At 40.5% G+C, this 20629-nt stretch overlaps 3 protein-coding genes across 3 annotated transcripts; 2 read left to right on the top strand and 1 right to left on the bottom strand.

Annotated features, from left to right (window-relative positions):
- The first annotated feature begins 6194 nt into the window (after window positions 1-6194).
- Window positions 6195-8531, top strand: LOC139761781 (uncharacterized). The gene is made up of 3 exons (XM_071686217.1): window positions 6195-6282; window positions 7283-7371; window positions 7641-8531. The coding sequence occupies exons 1-3, from the start codon at window positions 6274-6276 to the stop codon at window positions 8437-8439; spliced, it is 897 nt and encodes a 298-aa protein (XP_071542318.1). The 5' UTR covers window positions 6195-6273; the 3' UTR covers window positions 8440-8531.
- Window positions 8532-12126: 3595 nt separating this feature from the next.
- LOC139761780 (uncharacterized) lies at window positions 12127-14538 on the top strand. Its single transcript, XM_071686216.1, has 3 exons — window positions 12127-12212; window positions 13007-13095; window positions 13395-14538. Exons 1-3 carry the CDS (start codon window positions 12204-12206, stop codon window positions 14206-14208), a joined length of 912 nt encoding a protein of 303 aa, XP_071542317.1. The 5' UTR covers window positions 12127-12203; the 3' UTR covers window positions 14209-14538.
- Window positions 14539-16034: 1496 nt separating this feature from the next.
- On the bottom strand, window positions 16035-18112 carry LOC139761729 (uncharacterized). Its single transcript, XM_071686130.1, has 3 exons — window positions 18028-18112; window positions 16964-17052; window positions 16035-16720 (listed from the first exon to the last, which is right to left on the bottom strand). The coding sequence occupies exons 1-3, from the start codon at window positions 18034-18036 to the stop codon at window positions 16126-16128; spliced, it is 693 nt and encodes a 230-aa protein (XP_071542231.1). The 5' UTR covers window positions 18037-18112; the 3' UTR covers window positions 16035-16125.
- Between the last annotated feature and the right edge of the window lie 2517 nt (window positions 18113-20629).

Genomic DNA, 20629 nt, shown 5'->3' with positions numbered 1-20629 from the left:
GCGTATTCTGCCCCCAGGACCCCAGATTCCTAACTGTGCCATGTGGCTTCCTCCAGCCAAAAATGCATGGATGATACATAAAGGCCACCCATCTCTGCCGTGACGACCCCCTAGAGTTTGACAGAATCCTCCATGACCATGTATAACAGCCATCTATCTTCCATTGACCTTCTGGCTGTACTGTCGAAAAATGTCGTGTCTGTCTTCCTGCAACACCTGCTCTCCCTTTTCTCTCTACCCTCCTGCAACACCTGCTCTCCCTTCTCTCCCTCACCCACACCGCAAGTACCTCCGCTGTCCTGGCCTCCAGGCCTCAACCAGCACTACCTCCGTCGTCTCTTGCTCTTGCCTCTACCAACATCATCTTCACCATCACAACATCACTTCTTTCCCCTCACTAGCACCACCTCCTCCAGCTCCCTCTCCATCATCCCCACTCCTTCCTGGTCACTACTTGCCACCTTCCTCCACCCCAGTCTCCCACCCACCACAACGCACCCAGTCTTCCTGAGGGAGCCCTTGGCTCTGTCTCATAGCCTTCCCAAAGACTCATTCAAGAGCTCAGACTCTAGCAACAATGAATTAAACTTTGTGGATGGAGAACAGTCCCCTTTTCCACCCTTCATAATGTCACCTCTGACCTTCCCTTTGGTTATGGACACATGACCCATGACTTGCTCAAACTCGTCAGAGATAATAATCAGGGAGTCATATGGCCGAAGAGTAGCCTATATCGACTGGTATGAAGGTTTATGAAATGAATAAGACTTACCACTTCACCGTGTTCCATCATAGCAACAACTTCCATCTTACTGCCATCCTCTTAGAGGTGGAAACGACCTGATGTTTGTTGATTAGTAATGGTCACAAGAGTCGACGATACGCATCTCGTCAATTTCCAAACACCCAGTAGAAGGAGGTCGTCATTCTCGTACGCACTACATCTCCCTACCTTCTGACAACCTTAACACCTTTTTCCAGTAATGATACTCATACTACATGGTTCTGCCAACCCCCACACCACATGCACCAGACCTAACACCGGCAGACCACCATAAAAGCTATACAGTTTCCAATTACACTCATATTCCTGCGTACCTCCAGGCTGATGTAAATGCCCGACACAGAGCATTTCACCAACCCAACACGCTCATGGGGATGACCTCATCTTTCCATGTACTCTATAGCGCCTTAACACCTCTAATGAACATAGCATAACATAATATCCCTATGACTTTCCATACTTTAATGGTCTCGAAGGCAATAACACACTGCGCTTCCTCCTCCCACACTCGCTCAACGATAATGCCAACTGATTTGAACGACAGTGGGGGGCATTTTTCAGCCTCACGGCCCTCACACCCAGTGGCTCGACATAACATGCAATTAACAACACAATGATTACAAAGAAGACCCACCCACCTATACCCAGAGCAGTCATATAGAAGCGCTACGTTATAGACGAACGCACACAACTCTCATGACTTGGCTGTCTGAAAAAGCGGGTAAGTAGCCCCAAAGTGGCTCGGGGCTAGGTTACCAGCTACTCACCCATCTCCCTGGTAAGACCTCTCACCGTCTACAACGGTGTACTAGCATTAGGCTATTTTCCAGGCAGCTTCAAAGCAACAACTGCCAATTACGACCGCAACAAAAACATGAGTCACAAGACTGCCCACCTTACGAAAGTCGTTGAGAGGGGCCTTGCACACTGTGTGGTGCGGAGGCTGGAAATGCTAATTAAGCACTGTGTCAGACCTACCCCGTCCTACAGCAGATCCAGTATCCATTTACTTAACTAACCGTACTATGGGCACGGGTCACTTCACTCCCGGTGCTAGTGTTCCCCACGGCTCCGTGCTGGCTGCACCCTAGCTATTCACTAGTGATCTTCCTAACCCACTAGCAGTAGGCAGACTTTTTGACGTTACAATACTCAAATGAAGTTGTTCAACTTGCTAGAACAAAAGCCTATATCCACCTCAAACAAATGAGTTCAGGACTGACCATGTCTCGTCGTCGAAGATGAAGTGGAGAATAAAATCGAACCCCCTAAAATCCCACATCTATTCCACGTCACACATACAGTAAAGGTCAGGTCTACAGCTTTCAATCGCACGACACCTTCCACCATCTCTGTTAAACTTAGGATGAACTGCCACACTCAGTCTGAGGCGGACTCTTTCACCGGTACAGATTTATCAGTGCAACTGTAAATAAATAGAAATACATCTGGGTAAAGCTCTAGTTTGACGGATTCTTACGTGCGCATCGATTTCATGACACGTCAGTACAAAAACAACATCGAGACCCTATAAAGGATTCAAACTGGAGTACAGCGGTGGTGGATGTACAACATAAAATGGTCTTGTTTCATCGGAATAACTGAACATCACGAGAGAGAGCAAAACATCCCAGCGATAACTTTATACTGGCGGTCTCTTACCGACGGATCAGATGGCTAATTCCTACTCCATCATACGAAACTTCGAGACAAGATTCTTCAACAATCTCGCCCACGCAAAATCACGCAAACAACACTGTAAAATTTCGGCATTGAACTACCCGGCTCTAATCTTCTCAATTCTCTATGGCCAAATATCTAAACTCTCTCTACCGCTTGAACCAAATGTTCGCAAGGGGGGAACGAACGTTAATATCAGTATAAGTCAAAATCTGGGTCAGCTCTTGGTCAGTAAGCCTAGCTCCCAGCGTCTGTATAAGGACCAAGGGCACCCACTTTATCCAGTCCTCCTGTGGTAAAGCCAAAACAAGTGCGCGGTAGGGTTAAGACTCTCCTCTTTATCTTTGTTTATTCATTTGTTTCTCCTTTGGGAAAAGGATTACTGAGCCTTCCTTTCTCACTTTCTCCCTTGCTCTGTCCTTCCCTCCCTTCCCTCTCTCTTTCCTATCTGTATCAGTTTCACAATTCATCGTACCCGACTTCAATGAATAATCATACATACAGTGAGAGTTTGTTACTCCATAAAATAATCTTGAATACCTGAAGATGGTATTCATTTTTTTTTTCGATTAGTTATAACTTGACACTGACGACCTGCATGACTCTCTGGGCTGATAGTCTTCAATCTCAAACTGCCAAGGGTCATGTTGTGCAGTAAGAGCATCTGAAGTCTAAGAAATGCCATAAACACCTTCAGGTGTTCCGGAGTTTTGCAATGGTGTTTATAACGACGTTGAGTTGATAGCATCAAATCCTAAATGACCAACCTACTAAGAATAAAGCTGACTGGTCTTGACACAGTCCATCCAGACTGGTAGAACATATGAGACCTCATCTTAGAAACAACAGATATAAGAATGCAACAGAGATAAGAATACAACTCAGGAAAACTGGGCATTATTCTCTCAAACGATTCCTCTTATTTCAACCAGACAGCTCACTTAGAATCCTTACCACAAGTGCTCATATGCCAATCACTGCAAGAGTCTCTACGTCACTACGTCACTCATACGAATACAAGCAGCCTCGAGGGATAACCTGAGATATTGTTGATTGGAACCTTTTCATGACAGAACTTACCAGAGTAACAGAACTATACATTAAAGGAAAAGAGAGCGAAAACGTGAATCAAACAGTCGAGTTGACAACAGCTAGACTCATTCCCACGAAAGTGACGTAGCGCCAGCAACAATGAGCGACCTCACTGCTGACACCTGTTTTCCAGATGACCTAACTACGACCACGCTCGACAGACGTTTCGGTGGCTTCCCCTGGTCGCAATATATATATATATATATATATATATATATATATATATATATATATATATATATATATATATATATATATATATATATATATATATATATATATATATATATATCACACCTTAGTGCATCATAGACCAACGCTATACTTCGTTAAGAAGATGAAACATCATGAACAGAACACTGAGAGGTTGTGAATCAAGTTCATGAACCTCAGTGGTGATGTATGCTGGTGACTCCTCACTCTACTGGTATGGAAGGCCTTCGCTAAGGGCGGCAACAACAGTGTCTGATTGCGCGGTCACAGGCCACTCACTGCTCCCCTTTGCCTCCAAAGACGGTCATGTGTTTTTGTTAATGGGAGCGATACTACATAACTCGCTCCCCGGGAACTAGATGGGCAAGTGGTCAAGGTGTGTTTGTTGACGTATGGGATCACCAGATGCAAGGTACTAGCAAGTGACTCAAGTTATGAACTGCAATGTACATGGTGGCTTTGGGCAAGTGAGTTCATATTCTACCTCACGGTGTGTGTGTGTGTGAATGTATGGGCCGTTCTTCGAGTGTTTCCTAGCGCTACCTCACAGACGCGAGAAACGGCAATCGAGTCTGAAAATAATAGTAGAATAATAATGATAATACATATTTTCTTTCATACTATTCGCCATTTCCCGCGTTAGCGAGGTAGCGTGAAGAACAGAGGACTGGACCTTTGAGGGAATATCCTCACCTTGCCCCCTTCTCTGTTCCTTCTTTTGGAAAATCAAAAGAAAAAAAAAACGAGAGGGGAGGATTTCCGGCTCCCCGCTCCCCTCCCTTTTAGTCGCCTTCTACGACACGTAGGGAATACCTGGGAAGTATTCTCTCTCCCCTATCCCCAGGGATAATATATATATATATATATATATATATATATATATATATATATATATATATATATATATATATATATATATATATATATATATATATATATGTATATATATATATATATATATATATATAATCTTTCTGTTCTTACATCTCTGTTTACTGCCAAAATCACCCATGTACGAACACCTTCATTATAAAGATTACAGAACCTTTTATAAGAGTTTTTTTTCTACTTTCTGACTGTAAAATTCTACTCACAGATTCATGATGCCGAGGAAACTGTTTAATTCTGTTAAGATTCTAAGTTTATACTTCCTCATTTAGCCTGTTTTACTCTCTAACCTAGCTATAACTTCACCAATCACGCAGTCAACTTAAAGCACCATAGGTCACTTTATCCAAACGTGGATTGTATCTGAAGTTTTCTATTTTCATGTAATTATACTTGATGATAAGATTTGGTACTGTAGCGTAACACCTCGTCTGTTTACTGGTGTGGTTAGTGACGTACTGATACACGACATTTTCGTATGCACACACTATCTCTGATGACGTGCCGCCTGTATGTGTTTATGTATACAGACTTATATTTTTTGTCTACGTCTTTGTCTTATGAAAACAAACAGTCAAACTAAGGAAGTTTCTCCTGTGTCTAGACTAATTAGTGTACGTTATCAACAACCTTCCTCCCTATTATTTCTTATTCCCTTAAAGCCTTCCTGAAGGAGATATCTATCCACCCATAAGGCATTGCTTAGCTAAATCTAGAACACAATAGATCATCATGTTACTAAATAGAAACCCTGGGAATATCCAAGTAATGAGAGCAGCTTGTGACACAAAAACAGATCGCTATACACTTTCAGATCTGTCAACCACACTCTCCAGTAGAAAGCATATTTCTAATTTCTGGTTATAACCTTTAGCTTAATTATAATCAGCTGACCATCTATATACCAGTAGCTGTCGAGCCGAGAATCCAATCAACTTCGTCTACAGAGACTGACTTAACTAATCATACAGACAAATCAGCCTTCACGTGCCTGCTAATGCAGGATTTTCGAGACATTGATAAATGATCATACAGCCTTAAGACTGTCCTTAACTAACTTACTAATCCTGGATCTAAGACAATCTTTCCGATGCTATGGAGCTTAGTTAGAGGTCGTACATTTTGTAGTGGAAGCGATAACGTAATACATATAAGACGGCCATAAGGACCTTGTCTCCTGTGGTGCAAAAGCCAAGTGGTCGTATGTAGTTCAGTACGATGCTGAATCGCTTAATCATGTATCCCCTGAGACACGGATGTTCAAGTAGTCTCACGAGCCTATCCTTCCTTTCAAATACAAAACTGATCTACAGTGCAGCCCTAATCGTAGGACGTCTTGCTGGATGATGATGATAAAAGGGTAACAGGTGGTAAATACCAGGAGTTCATATTACCTCACTGTGGCCGATGGAACGGGAAGGTATTACATAGATGACCAAAAAAAACTTACAAAGAATATGACCCACCTGCTTCTTGTAACACTCTGTCGCCCCCCCTACACTGCCACCCTCCTTGATGGTATATAAGGCGGGTGGAAGACGTTGGACATCAGTTGACGCAGCTTCGCTGTTAACTGAACATTACCAAGACGTCTCCCTCCTATACAATACTTTACCATGAAGTGTGTAAGTATGTCTCCGGTAATATTAGCCAAACATTTAGTCTGGTAATTTTTGTACAAAATACATGAAGCGGGGAAATGCATTAGCATTTTTTGAGTGAAATGAAGTGTAATGCTGAAAATATTAGCTTAGCTCGCAAACTAAATGAATTTTCTGGCAAATGTAAAAGTACCTCACCGCTGGTATGAAATGTATGATCGTTCAAGCCTAAGATCAATATACACGTTAACAAATCAGTTATGTTAAAGACATTGATATTACTCAGTATATATAACCTTAAATGAATTAAGTTTATGTAACGTCTCAGGTTATTCAACATCTCAGAGTATGTAACTCACAATATTCTCATATAAAATGATAAACGAAAGGACTTTCATAAATTTTCGTTTTTCAAATGGATGTTTTTCGATCATATGAAATTCTTTAATCATTATGAATGACAGCTACTGAGCTGTGACAATAGTGTACAAAACCTGAGAGAATGAGATTTGCAGTTTATGGTTGTATGTACAGCTACTGAGCTGTGACAATAGTGTACAAAACCTGAGAGAATGAGATTTACAGTTTATGGTTGTATGTACAGCTACTGAGCTGTGACAATAGTGTACAAAACCTGAGAGAATGAGATTTACAGTTTATGGTTGTATGTACAGCTACTGAGCTGTGACAATAGTGTACAAAACCTGAGAGAATGAGATTTACAGTTTATGGTTGTATGTACAGCTACTGAGCTGTGACAATAGTGTACAAAACCTGAGAGAATGAGATTTACAGTTTATGGTTGTATGTACAGCTACTGAGCTGTGACAATAGTGTACAAAACCTGAGAGAATGAGATTTACAGTTTATGGTTGTATGTACAGCTACTGAGCTGTGACAATAGTGTACAAAACCTGAGAGAATGAGATTTACAGTTTATGGTTGTATGTACAGCTACTGAGCTGTGACAATAGTGTACAAAACCTGAGAGAATGAGATTTACAGTTTATGGTTGTATGTACAGCTGGTGCTGCTGGCGCTGGTTGGTCTGGCGAGCTGCCGCACCGTACTTCCCGGAGGGGACAACGCCCGTGACGTCACCATCACATACACGTGAGTATCAGTTATATTTTTTTCTCTATTAAGAAACAATTTCCAGGTTACAGTTTATAGAATTATTTCTCACTGAGCAAATATAAACTTTGTATACATGAAATGTATACTTCGAAAGATTCTTCATTAGAATGACAGCAAACAACGGCAAATCGAAAAGCATATATATATATATATATATATATATATATATATATATATATATATATATATATATATATATATATATATATATATATATATATATATATACCTTTGTTTCCTTATAGTTATATAGATAGCAATGGGAAGGAAGTGGAGATGGAGATAGAAGCAGATCGGCTGAACCTAGGACTTCTGAAGCCTGCTCCTGCACCAGCTGCCTTGAAGAAGCCTGCTCCTGCACCAGCTGCCTTGAAGAAGCCTGCTCCTGCACCAGCTGCCTTGAAGAAGGCTGCTCCTGCACCAGCTGCCTTGAAGAAGTCTGCTCCTGCACCCACCTTCAAGAGGGCTATCCCGGCACCAGCTCCCGCTCCTGCTCCAGTTGCCCAGCCTCAACTTGTCCAACTGGCAGCCATCCCTGCCCCTCAACCTCAAGTCATCACTCATTACATTGCTATTGATGATGATGATGATGATGATATCATGATCTTCGGGCCAGCCACTCCCCTTGCTCCTCAGCCCCTTCCTGCTGTTCCCTGGGCAGCCGCTCACTTTGTTGCTCAGCCCCTTCCTGCTCTCTCCTGGGCAGCCACTCCCATTGCTCCTCAGCCCCTTCCTGCCGCCCCCAAGGCAGCTGCTCCCGTTGCTCCTCAGCCCCTTCCTGCCGCCCCCAAGGCAGCCGCTCCCGCTGCTCCTCAGCCCCTTCCTGCCGCCCCCAAGGCAGCCGCTCCCATTGCTCCTAAACCCCTTCCTGCCGCCCCCAAGGCAGCCGCCCCCGTTGCTCCTAAATCCCTCCCTGCTGTCCGTAAGCCAGTCAATCCCTTTGCTCCTCAACCCCTTGCTGGCGTCCGCAAGACGATGGCTAACATCGATCCTCTTCCTGCAAAACCCGCCAAGAGTTCTTCAGAAGAGAGCGACGAGAAATAGAACAAGGGAAAGAAATTATGGTTTTCTTCCATTTGTTATCTTTATAAGTTCATCCTGTCTTGGCTATATACGAATAAAAATGTGAATATTCACTGCACTTTTCATTAGGGATCCTTTATGTTGGTTGTAAAGATTCTAGTATTGCCAAATTCATTACATTTGTATAACACACAAACACACACACTCACACACAATGGAAAGGTCAGTGGGGCCTGGATATAGATAAGGGGCTGGGGTTTCGGTGCATTACACATGACAGCTAGAGACTGAATGTGAACGAATGTGGCCTTTCTGTTACTTTTCCTGTTGCTACCTTGCTGAAGCAGGGGGTAGCGATGCTGTTTCCTGTGGGGCGGGGTAGCGACAGGAAAGGATGAAGGCAAGCAAGTATAAATATGTACATGTGTATATATGTATATGTCTGTGTATGTGTATATATATATATATGTTGATATGTATATGTTTGTATATTTGCGTATATGGGCGTTTATGTATGTGTGTATATGAATGGATGGGCCATTCTTCGTCTGTCTCCTGGTGCTACCTCGCTGACGCGGAAAATAGCGATTATGTATAATAATTAAGATAATAATGATAGTAATATATATATATATATATATATATATATATATATATATTTTTTTTTTTTTCATACTATTCGCCGTTTCCCGCAATAGCGAGGTAGCGTTAAGAACAGAGGACTGGGCCTCTGAGGAAACATCCTCACCCGGCCCCCTTTTCTGTTCCTTCCTTTGGAGAAAAAAAAAAAAAAAAAAAAAAAAAAAACGAGAGGGGAGGATATCCAGCCCCCCGCTCCCTTCCCTTTTAGTCGCCTTCTACGACACGCAGGGAATACGTGGGAAGTATTCTTTCTCCCCTATCCCCAGGGATAATATATATATATATATATATATATATATATATATATATATATATATATATATATATATATATATATATATATATATATATATATATATATATATATATATATGAAGAATATGAAGAATGTGTGGAAGTCGAGAACATTATCTCGGAAAGCAAAAATGGGTATGTTTGAAGGAATAGTGGTTCCAACAATGTTGTATGGTTGCGAGGCGTGGGCTATGGATAGAGTTGTGCGCAGGAGGATGGATGTGCTGGAAATGAGATGTTTGAGGACAATGTGTGGTGTGAGGTGGTTTGATCGAGTGAGTAACGTAAGGGTAAGAGAGATGTGTGGAAATAAAAAGAGCATGGTTGAGAGAGCAGAAGAGGGTGTTTTGAAGTGGTTTGGGCACATGGAGAGGATGAGTGAGGAAAGATTGACCAAGAGGATATATGTGTCGGAGGTGGAGGGAACAAGGAGAAGAGGGAGACCAAATTGGAGGTGGAAAGATGGAGTGAAAAAGATTTTGTGTGATCGGGGCCTGAACATGCAGGAGGGTGAAAGGAGGGCAAGGAATAGAGTGAATTGGAGCGATGTGGTATACCGGGGTTGACGTGCTGTCAGTGGATTGAATCAAGGCATGTGAAGCGTCTGGGGTAAGCCATGGAAAGCTGTGTAGGTATGTATATTTGCGTGTGTGGACGTATGTATATACATGTGTATGGGGGTGGGTTGGGCCATTTCTTTCGTCTGTTTCCTTGCGCTACCTCGCAAACGCGGGAGACAGCGACAAAGTATAAAAAAAAAAAAAGTATATATATATATATATATATGTATATATATATATATATATATATATATATATATATATATATATATATATATATATTTTTTTTTTTTTTTTTTTTTCATACTATTCGCCATTTCCCGCGTTTGCGAGGTAGCGTTAAGAACAGAGGACTGGGCCTTAGAGGGAAAATCCTCACCTGGCCCCCTTCTCTGTTCCTTCTTTTGGAAAATCAAAAAAAAAACGAGAGGGGAGGATTTCCAGCCACCCGCTCCCTCCCCTTTTAGTCGCCTTCTACGACACGCAGGGAATACGTGGGAAGTATTCTTTCTCCCCTATCCCCAGGGATATATATATATATATATATATATATATATATATATATATATATATATATATATATATATATATATATATATATATATATATATAAATAAGAACCCTGAAAATATATAACTACAATCGATGGAATTAAGTTTGATCACAAAGAAATGCCAGTTATAGAAAGCCAGGATATCCAAACGAATCAATTCATTTTGCCAAAACAATCTTTTAAAATACTATATACTCCAACTACTCGGGAAGCTTAGTATCCAAAAGAGACACAAAATGCCATATAACCAGGTTGTATTCTGTACGTCAAGATATGTACGTACAAAGATTAACTGTAGTATGACTTCTGAACATCCTTTTGACATTCGTGGTAATCTGATCCATATATACCTAATGGTAGAACAGAGAGGTGGTCCTGAGAGTTTATAACACTCCCTCAAGTCATTGTAGTAAGACATACATTGGCCAATGTTTCATCACTTGAGGTGCTCGGGTTATTGAACCGATCATTGAGATATGGCCAGAAAGCTATGCAGTTCTTAATCATGTCTGTCATGAAAGCCAGACCATGGATTGATTATCTCCTCAGTGTTACATAAACCAAACTTAATCATGTATCGCCTGAGGGTAAAATATTCAAGAAGTGTCAGGAGTCTGTCCTTCCTTGTCAAACACGATGCTACAGGGCAGCGCTAATCGCAAGACTGCCCTTTCAAACATCATAAGAACTGTTAGATGGCTGATGCCGTCTTAATTTTGTCGGCCCAATAGACAGGAGTGACGATTCTTATATGTCCTTCAGTGTTCGGAGTGTAAATTCTAAAACGTATGTGTTCATTGTGAATGATTCTGATACGTAACCAAGGTCAGCATGTATGTTAACACACACCATACACTGTGACAGTATTCTCCTATTGGATGTTTCTCATATTTCCATCAACATTTCTAGTTTTAACTGAGACTTCCTACCAGAATCTGTTTTCTAACTACTAAGTTCTTATTTCTATAGTAAATGATGATAAATACCTTCCACAGCAAAACATATTTCACCGATTCCATTCTGGATTCAAATGAACATAAAAAGGTGTTTTTCATATATTTCTAAAAATGAGAAAATGAAAAGGGAGTATACGAGAAAAAATCTGGAAAACCTAAAGTCGAGAGGCACTAGTAATAGTGTTAAGTTATGAATTTCATTAATCTCAGCAGCAATGAATTTCGAATCAACAACACTCAGTCTTCTTATCATTAGTTTATGTTACTGTAGCCAGCAACACTTAGACAATACTCGGTGATCAACTATGAATTACAACATTTATAGAATATCTAGGTAATAGATTGCGTTTATTATGTCATGATAAGTAGTAGAAGAAATAAAAGGCGACGATGTAAACAGTAGTAATGAAGTTTATTCATAACAAATTTTGCTGAAGATAAAAACGTCAGCAATTCACGATACGTAGTTCACGTAATTATGATCACAAGAAGCATAAAAAGTATATGAAAGTCATGATAATGAAAAGAGTAGCAGCAGTAAATACCATGAGTTCATATACCTTACTGGGACGACCGGTGGAACAGGAAGGTATTACATAGATGATAACAAAAACTTAAAAAGAATATGACCCACTTACTCCCTTTCACACTCGGACGCCCCTACACTGCCACCCTCCTTACTGGTATATAAGGAGGGTTGAAGTCGTTGGACATCAGTTGACGCAGCTTCGCTGTTAACTGAACATTACCAAGACATCCCCTCCTATACCATTCTTTACCATGAAGAGTGTAAGTATGTCTCTAGCAATATCATTCAGTTATTCAGTGACAAGTTTTCTACAGAAGGCATCATGTAGATTATTAGGAAATACATTGGTTATCTTTAGGAGAAAGAAAGTCTAAAAGTTGATAATGCTAGCTTAGATCTCTAACTAAAAGAATTTTCAAGCAAATGTAAAAGTACCTCACCGTTGCTATGAAATATATGATCGCTCAAGACTAACATTAATATACATTTTGTTTCAAACAGTTATGATAAAGTCGTAGATATCTCTAAGTATCTGTAGCCCAAACTAAATGAAATTATATGAAAAAAGATCGTCTTATATCTCAGATTATATAACATCTCAATATTCTCCTTCAAATAATAAACGAATGGGCTTTTTTAGTATGTCATTTTTCGGACTGATATCCTCTCATTATATGAAATTCTGCGGGAATCATGACTGACTGTTACTGAGCTGTGACAATAGTGTACAAAACCTGAGAGAATGAGATTTACAGTTTATGGTTGTATGTACAGCTACTGAGCTGTGACAATAGTGTACAAAACCTGAGAGAATGAGATTTACAGTTTATGGTTGTATGTACAGCTACTGAGCTGTGACAATAGTGTACAAAACCTGAGAGAATGAGATTTACAGTTTATGGTTGTATGTACAGCTACTGAGCTGTGACAATAGTGTACAAAATCTGAGAGAATGAGATTTACAGTTTATGGTTGTATGTACAGCTACTGAGCTGTGACAATAGTGTACAAAACCTGAGAGAATGAGATTTACAGTTTATGGTTGTATGTACAGCTGGTGCTGCTGGCGCTGGTTGGTCTGGCGAGCTGCCGCACCGTACTTCCCGGAGGGGACAACGCCCGTGACGTCACCATCACATACACGTGAGTATCAGTTATATTCTTTTCCTCTTTCAACAAACAATTTCCAGGTAAGGTTCATGGAATTATTTCTTAATGTGTAACTAAAAGCTTCGCACACATGAAATGTATATTTCTATGATTCGTCATTAGAATGACAGCAAACGGGGGAACTTTAGAATCATATATATATATATATATATATATATATATATATATATATATATATATATATATATATATATATATATATACATATATATATATATATATATATATATATATATATATATATATATATATATATAATTTTTATCTTATAGTTATACAGATAACAATGGGAAGGAAGTGGAGATGGAGATAGAAGCAGATCGGCTGAACCTAGGACTTCTGAAGCCTGCTCCTGCACCAGCTGCCTTGAAGAAGCCTGCTCCTGCACCAGCTGCCTTAAAGAAGCCTGCTCCTGCACCAGCTGCCTTGAAGAAGGCTGCTCCTGCACCCACCTTCAAGAGGGCTATCCCGGCACCAGCTCCCGCTCCTGCTCCAGTTGCCCAGCCTCAACTTGTCCAACTGGCAGCCATCCCTGCCCCTCAACCTCAAGTCATCACTCATTACATTGCTATTGATGATGATGATGATGATGATATCATGATCTTCGGGCCAGCCACTCCCCTTGCTCCTCAGCCCCTTCCTGCTCTCCCCTGGGCAGCTGCTCCCTTTGCTCCTAAACCCCTCCCTGCCGTCCCCAAGGCAGCCGCCCCCGTTGCTCCTCAGCCCCTTCCTGCCGTCCCAAAGGCAGCTGCTCCCGCTGCTCCTCAGCCCCTCCCTGCTGTCCGTAAGCCAGTCAATCCCTTTGCTCCTCAGCCCCTTCCTGCCGCGCGCAAGCCAGCAAGTCCCGCTGCTTCGCAGCCCGCTGCTGCTTTGCATAAGCCAACCAGTCCCATTGCTCCTAAACCCCTTCCTGCCGCCCCCAAGGCAGCCGCTCCCGTTGTTCCTAAATCCCTCCCTGCTGTCCGTAAGCCAGTCAATCCCTTTGCTCCTCAACCCCTTGCTGGCGTCCGCAAGACGATGGCTACCATCGATCCTCTTCCTGCAAAACCCGCCAAGAGTTCTTCAGAAGAGAGCGACGAGAAATAGAACAAGGGAAAGAAATTATGGTTTTCTTCCATTTGTAATTTTTATAAGGTCATCCTGTCTTGGCCATATACGAATAAAAATGTAAATATCTACTTCACTTTTGGTTATCAATCCTTTAAGTAAACTGAAAAAGTTCCAGCACTGACAAATCTTTTTACAACTTGTATCACACACACACACACACACACACACACACACACACACACACACAAACACACACACATACACACACGTGTCTTCGTTATATATCAACTGACTGTTATATTCATTTCCTGTATCTTCCTTGATGATGTGATTTTTACACGAAAGTGCGCTTGGGAACTTATCGTGTTTCATTTCCCCGTGGACTCACAGGAATATACTTGATCACTCGCTCAATTGCGATCCTTTCCAATGTATATATATATATATATATATATATATATAAGAAGAAATCACATTTGAGCGCGTGATCAAATGAATTCCGTCCTTACCACAGGGAAATGAAACACGATAAGTTCCCAGGTGCATTTTCGTGTAATGATCAAATCATCAGAGAGATTCAGGAAAGACATGTAACAGTCAGTTGATTTACAATGAAGAGACATAGCTAAGACGCTATTTGGTAAACAAGTGACTACCCGAGTGGACGTCGGGTGCGTTCAAGTCTGGCAACATGCGTATCATAAGATTTATCATGTCTACAAGAATGGGAACTGTTTACAAATTTTATCTACAATAAAGCTATCTAATTTGTAATTTGTATAGACCTTCATTAATATTAACGGTACAATTCTTTGTGTATCTAATAATAGAAGATTCAGTGATATTTCTCGTGGTACAAGAGTTAATAACAGAGATGGCTTTACCCCAGTCAATAGAATGATCATGATTTTTAACATGATTAAACAAAACAATTGACTCTTGTCCTGTTCATATATTATATTTATGTTACTTAAGTCTAACAGAAAGATTTTACCGGTGTGCGTAACATAAAACTTATCACTTCTTACATGGTACTGTACAAACGCACCTCACCAGAAAGTTCCACAGGGTTACATTTCTTTCCTGTATCTCCCCTGATGATGTCATCATTATACGAAAGTGCACTTGGAAACTTATCGTGTTTCATTTCCCTGTGGTAAGAACACAACATATGTGTTGGAAATGAAATGTTTGAGGGCAATATATGGTGTGAGGTGGTTTGAACGAGTGAGCAATGAAAGAGTAAGAGAGATGTGTAGTAATAAAAAGAGTGTGGTTGAAAGAGCAGAAGAGGGTGTGTTGAAATGGTTTGGGTATATGGAGCGAATGAATGAGGAAAGATTGACAAAGAGGATGTATGTGTCAGAGGTGGAGGGAACACGGAGAAGCGGGAGACCAAATTGGAGGTGGAAGGATAGAGTAGAAAAGACTGAACGATCGGGGCCTGAACGTACAGGAAGGTGAAAGCCGTGCAAGGAATAGAGTAAATTGGAACGATGTGATATACCGGGGTCGAAATGTTGTCAATGGACTGAGCCAGGGCGTGTGAAACGTTTGGGGTAAACCATGGAAAGATCAGTAGGGAGCTGTGGCTTCGGTGCATTATACATGACAGCTAGAGACTGAACGAATTGGGCCATTTTTGTCTGCTTTCCTGGCACTACTTCGCTGACATGGGAAACAGCAATCAAGTATGATATATATATATATATATATATATATATATATATATATATATATATATATATATATATATATATATATATATATATATTCTTTTTTTTCCAGCTAAACATATCGACATTCGTCGGAGATGAGAGTTTTATGTCTCTACAGAAGGAATAATTGACCATGAATAGAGATGACATTTTAGTTTTTATTGAGAAATGACCATGACAAAATGAACTTATGAAGATGACAAATGTAGGCAAATCATGTCATGATGCGACATGTTTATTTTTCGTCGCTTTCATCAGAGTCCTGGGTGGCAGGAGCAACGGGAGCGGCTGCCTTGGGAGCGGCAGGAAGGGGCTTAGGAGCAGCTGGAGCGGCTGCCTTGGGGGCGGCAGGAAGGGGCTGAGGAGCAGCGGGAGCGGCTGCCTTGGGAGCGGCAGGAAGGGGCTGAGGAGCAACGGGAGCAGCTGCCTTGGGGGCGGCAGGAAGGGGCTGAGGAGCAACGGGAGTAGCTGGCTCGAGGATCAAGATATCATCATCGTCAACAACAATGTAATGAGTGATGACTTGAGGTTGAGGGGCAGGGATGGCTACCAGTTGGACAAGTTGAGGTTGGGCAACTGGAGCAGGAGCGGGAGCTGGTGCCGGGATAGCCCTCTTGAAGGTGGGTGCAGGAGCAGCCTTCTTCAAGGCAGCTGGTGCAGGAGCAGCCTTCTTCAAGGCAGGTGGTGCAGGAGCAGGCTTCTTCAAGGCAGCTGGTGCAGGAGCAGGCTTCTTCAAGGCAGCTGGTGCAGGAGCAGGCTTCAGAAGTCCTAGGTTCAGCCGATCTGCTTCTATCTCCATCTCCACTTCCTCCCCATTGTTATCTGTATAACTATAAGCAAACAAAGGTATATATATATATATATATATATATATATATATATATATATATATATATATATATATATATATATGCTTTTCGATTTGCCGTTGTTTGCTGTCATTCTAATGAAGAATCTTTCGAAGTATACATTTCATGTATACAAAGTTTATATTTGCTCAGTGAGAAATAATTCTATAAACTGTAACCTGGAAATTGTTTCTTAATAGAGAAAAGAATATAACTGATACTCACGTGTATGTGATGGTGACGTCACGGGCGTTGTCCCCTCCGGGAAGTACGGTGCGGCAGCTCGCCAGACCAACCAGCGCCAGCAGCACCAGCTGTACATACAACCATAAACTGTAAATCTCATTCTCTCAGGTTTTGTACACTATTGTCACAGCTCAGTAGCTGTACATACAACCATAAACTGTAAATCTCATTCTCTCAGGTTTTGTACACTATTGTCACAGCTCAGTAGCTGTACATACAACCATAAACTGTAAATCTCATTCTCTCAGGTTTTGTACACTATTGTCACAGCTCAGTAGCTGTACATACAACCATAAACTGTAAATCTCATTCTCTCAGGTTTTGTACACTATTGTCACAGCTTAGTAGCAGTCACTCATAATGATTATATACATATGCAAACAAAGTGCATGACAACGCGCATTTTCATAGAACATACAAACCTCCAACAGCCAGGATCGAACCCGGGACTCCTGTGTAACAGGCGGGAGCGCTACCGCTAGGCTATGATCGCCCCTGTGATCATAGCCTAGCAGTAGCGCTCCCGCATGTTACACAGGAGACCCGGGCTCGATCTTGGCTGTTAGAAGTTTGTATGTTATATATATATATATATATATATATATATATATATATATATATATATATATATATATATATATATATATATATATATATATATATATATATATATATATATATATATATATATATATATATATATATATATATATATATATATATATATATATATATATATTGCATAAACTGCTACCTAAAAGATAAGCAACTATATATCTTTTTATCACTGGTAGCTATAAACGTATTCACTTGAGACGATACATTATTTCGAACCTCTTTGTCTTTGACAGCTCATTAGTAAGCATGTATAGTGACCTCTGCCTTGAATAATTTGATATTCCATAAGAAAACTGATTTAATTTTGTTTCTGATGGGAAATCTTTTAAGGCAGACAAAATGAGAAAAGAAAGTTATAGATTTTACAATTGATAGGAATATCATTAGATAAAATTCCCGACTTGTATTGATGGGGATATACTTACACACTTCATGTTAGAGAATTTCAGAGGAGGGGACGTCTTAGTAATGTTCAGTGAACAGGTTAGCTGCGTCAACTGATGTCCAACGCCTTCCACCTTCCTTATATACCAGTAGGGAGGGTGGCAAAGATTGGATTGTGTTAGGGTCGTAGGAGTGTGAGGGGCAGCAGGTGGGTCATTTCCTTGGTAAGTTTTTGTAGTTATCGATGTAATTCCCGTTTCATCAGCCCCAGTGAGTTATGTGAACTCTTGGTATTTGCTGCTGTTATATCGCTGTTATCAGCATCATCATGTTTTTCCTTCTTCTACTTTATCATAGTACGTAAAATCCGCAGTATATCAGTAATGATACCGATATGATCATCTTTATCAAATATATGATAAATAACTTTTAGCATTGCTGTTGTTATTGCCATCTTTTATATTTTTTCTGTTATTTATTACGTGACAACTACGTCATGAACTACTGAAATAGTCTCACGAATCATTACTTCATGAATTAGGACTGATTACCATGTGTTGTCCTCGTGTTCATAGCTGCTAGTTATCAAATTCCTACTTACCTAAACTTATGATATTGAGAATGTGTTGGTTATTGTATGTTCAGTACTGGTGAACCTATTCTAATCGAGGATGTAAATTCCTCACTGCTGCGTCCTTATTTGAACTGTGTTTTGCAGTTTTTCTGCATCTTTTTTGTTTGGGATATGTAGAAAAACCATCACCTTGTGTAGGTTCATTAAGAGAAAAAAGACCTATTGCCGTGGAAGCTATTTATCTCTTAACTGGAGTAAATTAGAAGATTGTAATTAAATAACTGGCCTTGGTTGAGCGTGTCAGTGAACTTAGTTAAGACCAAAATGATACATGGCAATTATACGGTCATCCAGGCACCCAAAGGCAGGAGTGGGATTTGGAGGTAAGGATAACTCTATAAGGAGAGAAAGTGCATGGGATAGACGAGAAAGAGAGAGAGAGAGAGAGAGAGAGAGAGAGAGAGAGAGAGAGAGAGAGAGAGAGAGAGAGAGAGAGAAGGGATTACCAGGAGAATACTGTCAATGTGTGCGTCAACATACTTTTATGATCTTGGTAGCAACACAACTAAACAACTCACATTACAGGTCAAGTAAAGACTAATTTCTATCCATAGATCTCACAGTATGACCACATCGGCTATATAACACTGTTTTACGAAGTACCAGCAAGCACCCGTGGCCTTAGTGAACTTGCCCTTAGGGCAGCATCGTATATGACCTCCAGGAAGGACAACGTTCTGAGATTTTGTACAAGATTTCCTCGCTACCTGGAGATAATATTTAGCTCTCAGGGGATACATGATTAAGTGACTCAGCGTCATACTTGAACACGCACCACCTCTTAACCTTTACTTCATAGAAGACTCGGTCCTTATGGCCGTCTGATAATATGTCATTTCCTTTTCCACGATAAACGTCAAGACCTTCAGCTAAGTTTCATGGCAACGTCCGTCAGATGGTCTCAAGCTTATCAAGTTAGTGAAGCACCATTTTGAAGCTGTGTGATCAGTTATCTGAGTCTCAGAAACCTAGCATTATCAGACACGTTGAGAACGTTCACTCGAGAGACCATCAAAGCTTGAAGATCGACATGGTTCGTGTACTCGAAGCTCGACACTGCTGTTGGTGAAATGTTTCGCCGCTTGAAATGATGACGATACAATGTGATAAGAAAAGGGATATTGGTAAGATGTTCTTCTCGTAAAACTGTAAGTAAAACAAAAATGGATGCACATATAAAGTGATCTGTTTCATTGGCACTTGGCATGAACTTAGTTCTGAAATAATCTTGGAGGAGCACTTTAGTAAAGTTTGGTGATCTTCCGTAGTTTGTATTTAGCTGTGATTTGCAAATTGAACATCTCTCGTGCAGTAGCTATAAAACAGATAAGGAATAATTGGGAGAAAGTTCGCTGCTGCTGTACTGAAACTGATAAGGTACAGGAAGAACACAACTAACATCGCTGTATTTCCACAAACAACTCAAAGGTATGAAAGAATCACAATTAAGAAACACACACACACACACACACACACACACACACACACACACACACACACACACACACACACACACACATACACAATTTGAATGCCCACTGGATGATTTCCTGCGTGAACATATCTTAAACACGCAAGTCAAGAGGCCCTGATGCACCATAAACACTAGATGTTATCATTATATATAATGATAAGATGCTCTACTCAGATAAAAGTTATACTACGTGCTTGTAGTTGATTACGAGGTTTAGAGAAAAAAGATCAGAGATGAAGCCAAACTTAAAGAGGAGATATAGAAGTGAAAAGTACAGAAGTCTTAGAAATTTCTTTGGGTACGTTTGGCAGTGATAAAGGAGAAAAAGAGAGATGGCTTAATGAATAACAATAGAAAACAGAAGAGTGTAGTTTGTATTATTGGAAAGATAAAGGTATTAGAACAGTTATATAGTATTCGATAGTATAAGAGAGCAGGTGTGAATATAACAAGATAAGGTGGTTGCAGAAGAGATGATTTGAAAGATATGACGTGGAAAAGGCAAGTGGAACTCTAACAATGTTTCACAGAGTTA

Source organism: Panulirus ornatus, chromosome 41 (genome assembly GCF_036320965.1).
Source record: "Panulirus ornatus isolate Po-2019 chromosome 41, ASM3632096v1, whole genome shotgun sequence".
Lineage (NCBI taxonomy): Eukaryota > Metazoa > Arthropoda > Malacostraca > Decapoda > Palinuridae > Panulirus > Panulirus ornatus.
This window is presented reverse-complemented; position numbering and strand designations above follow the sequence as displayed.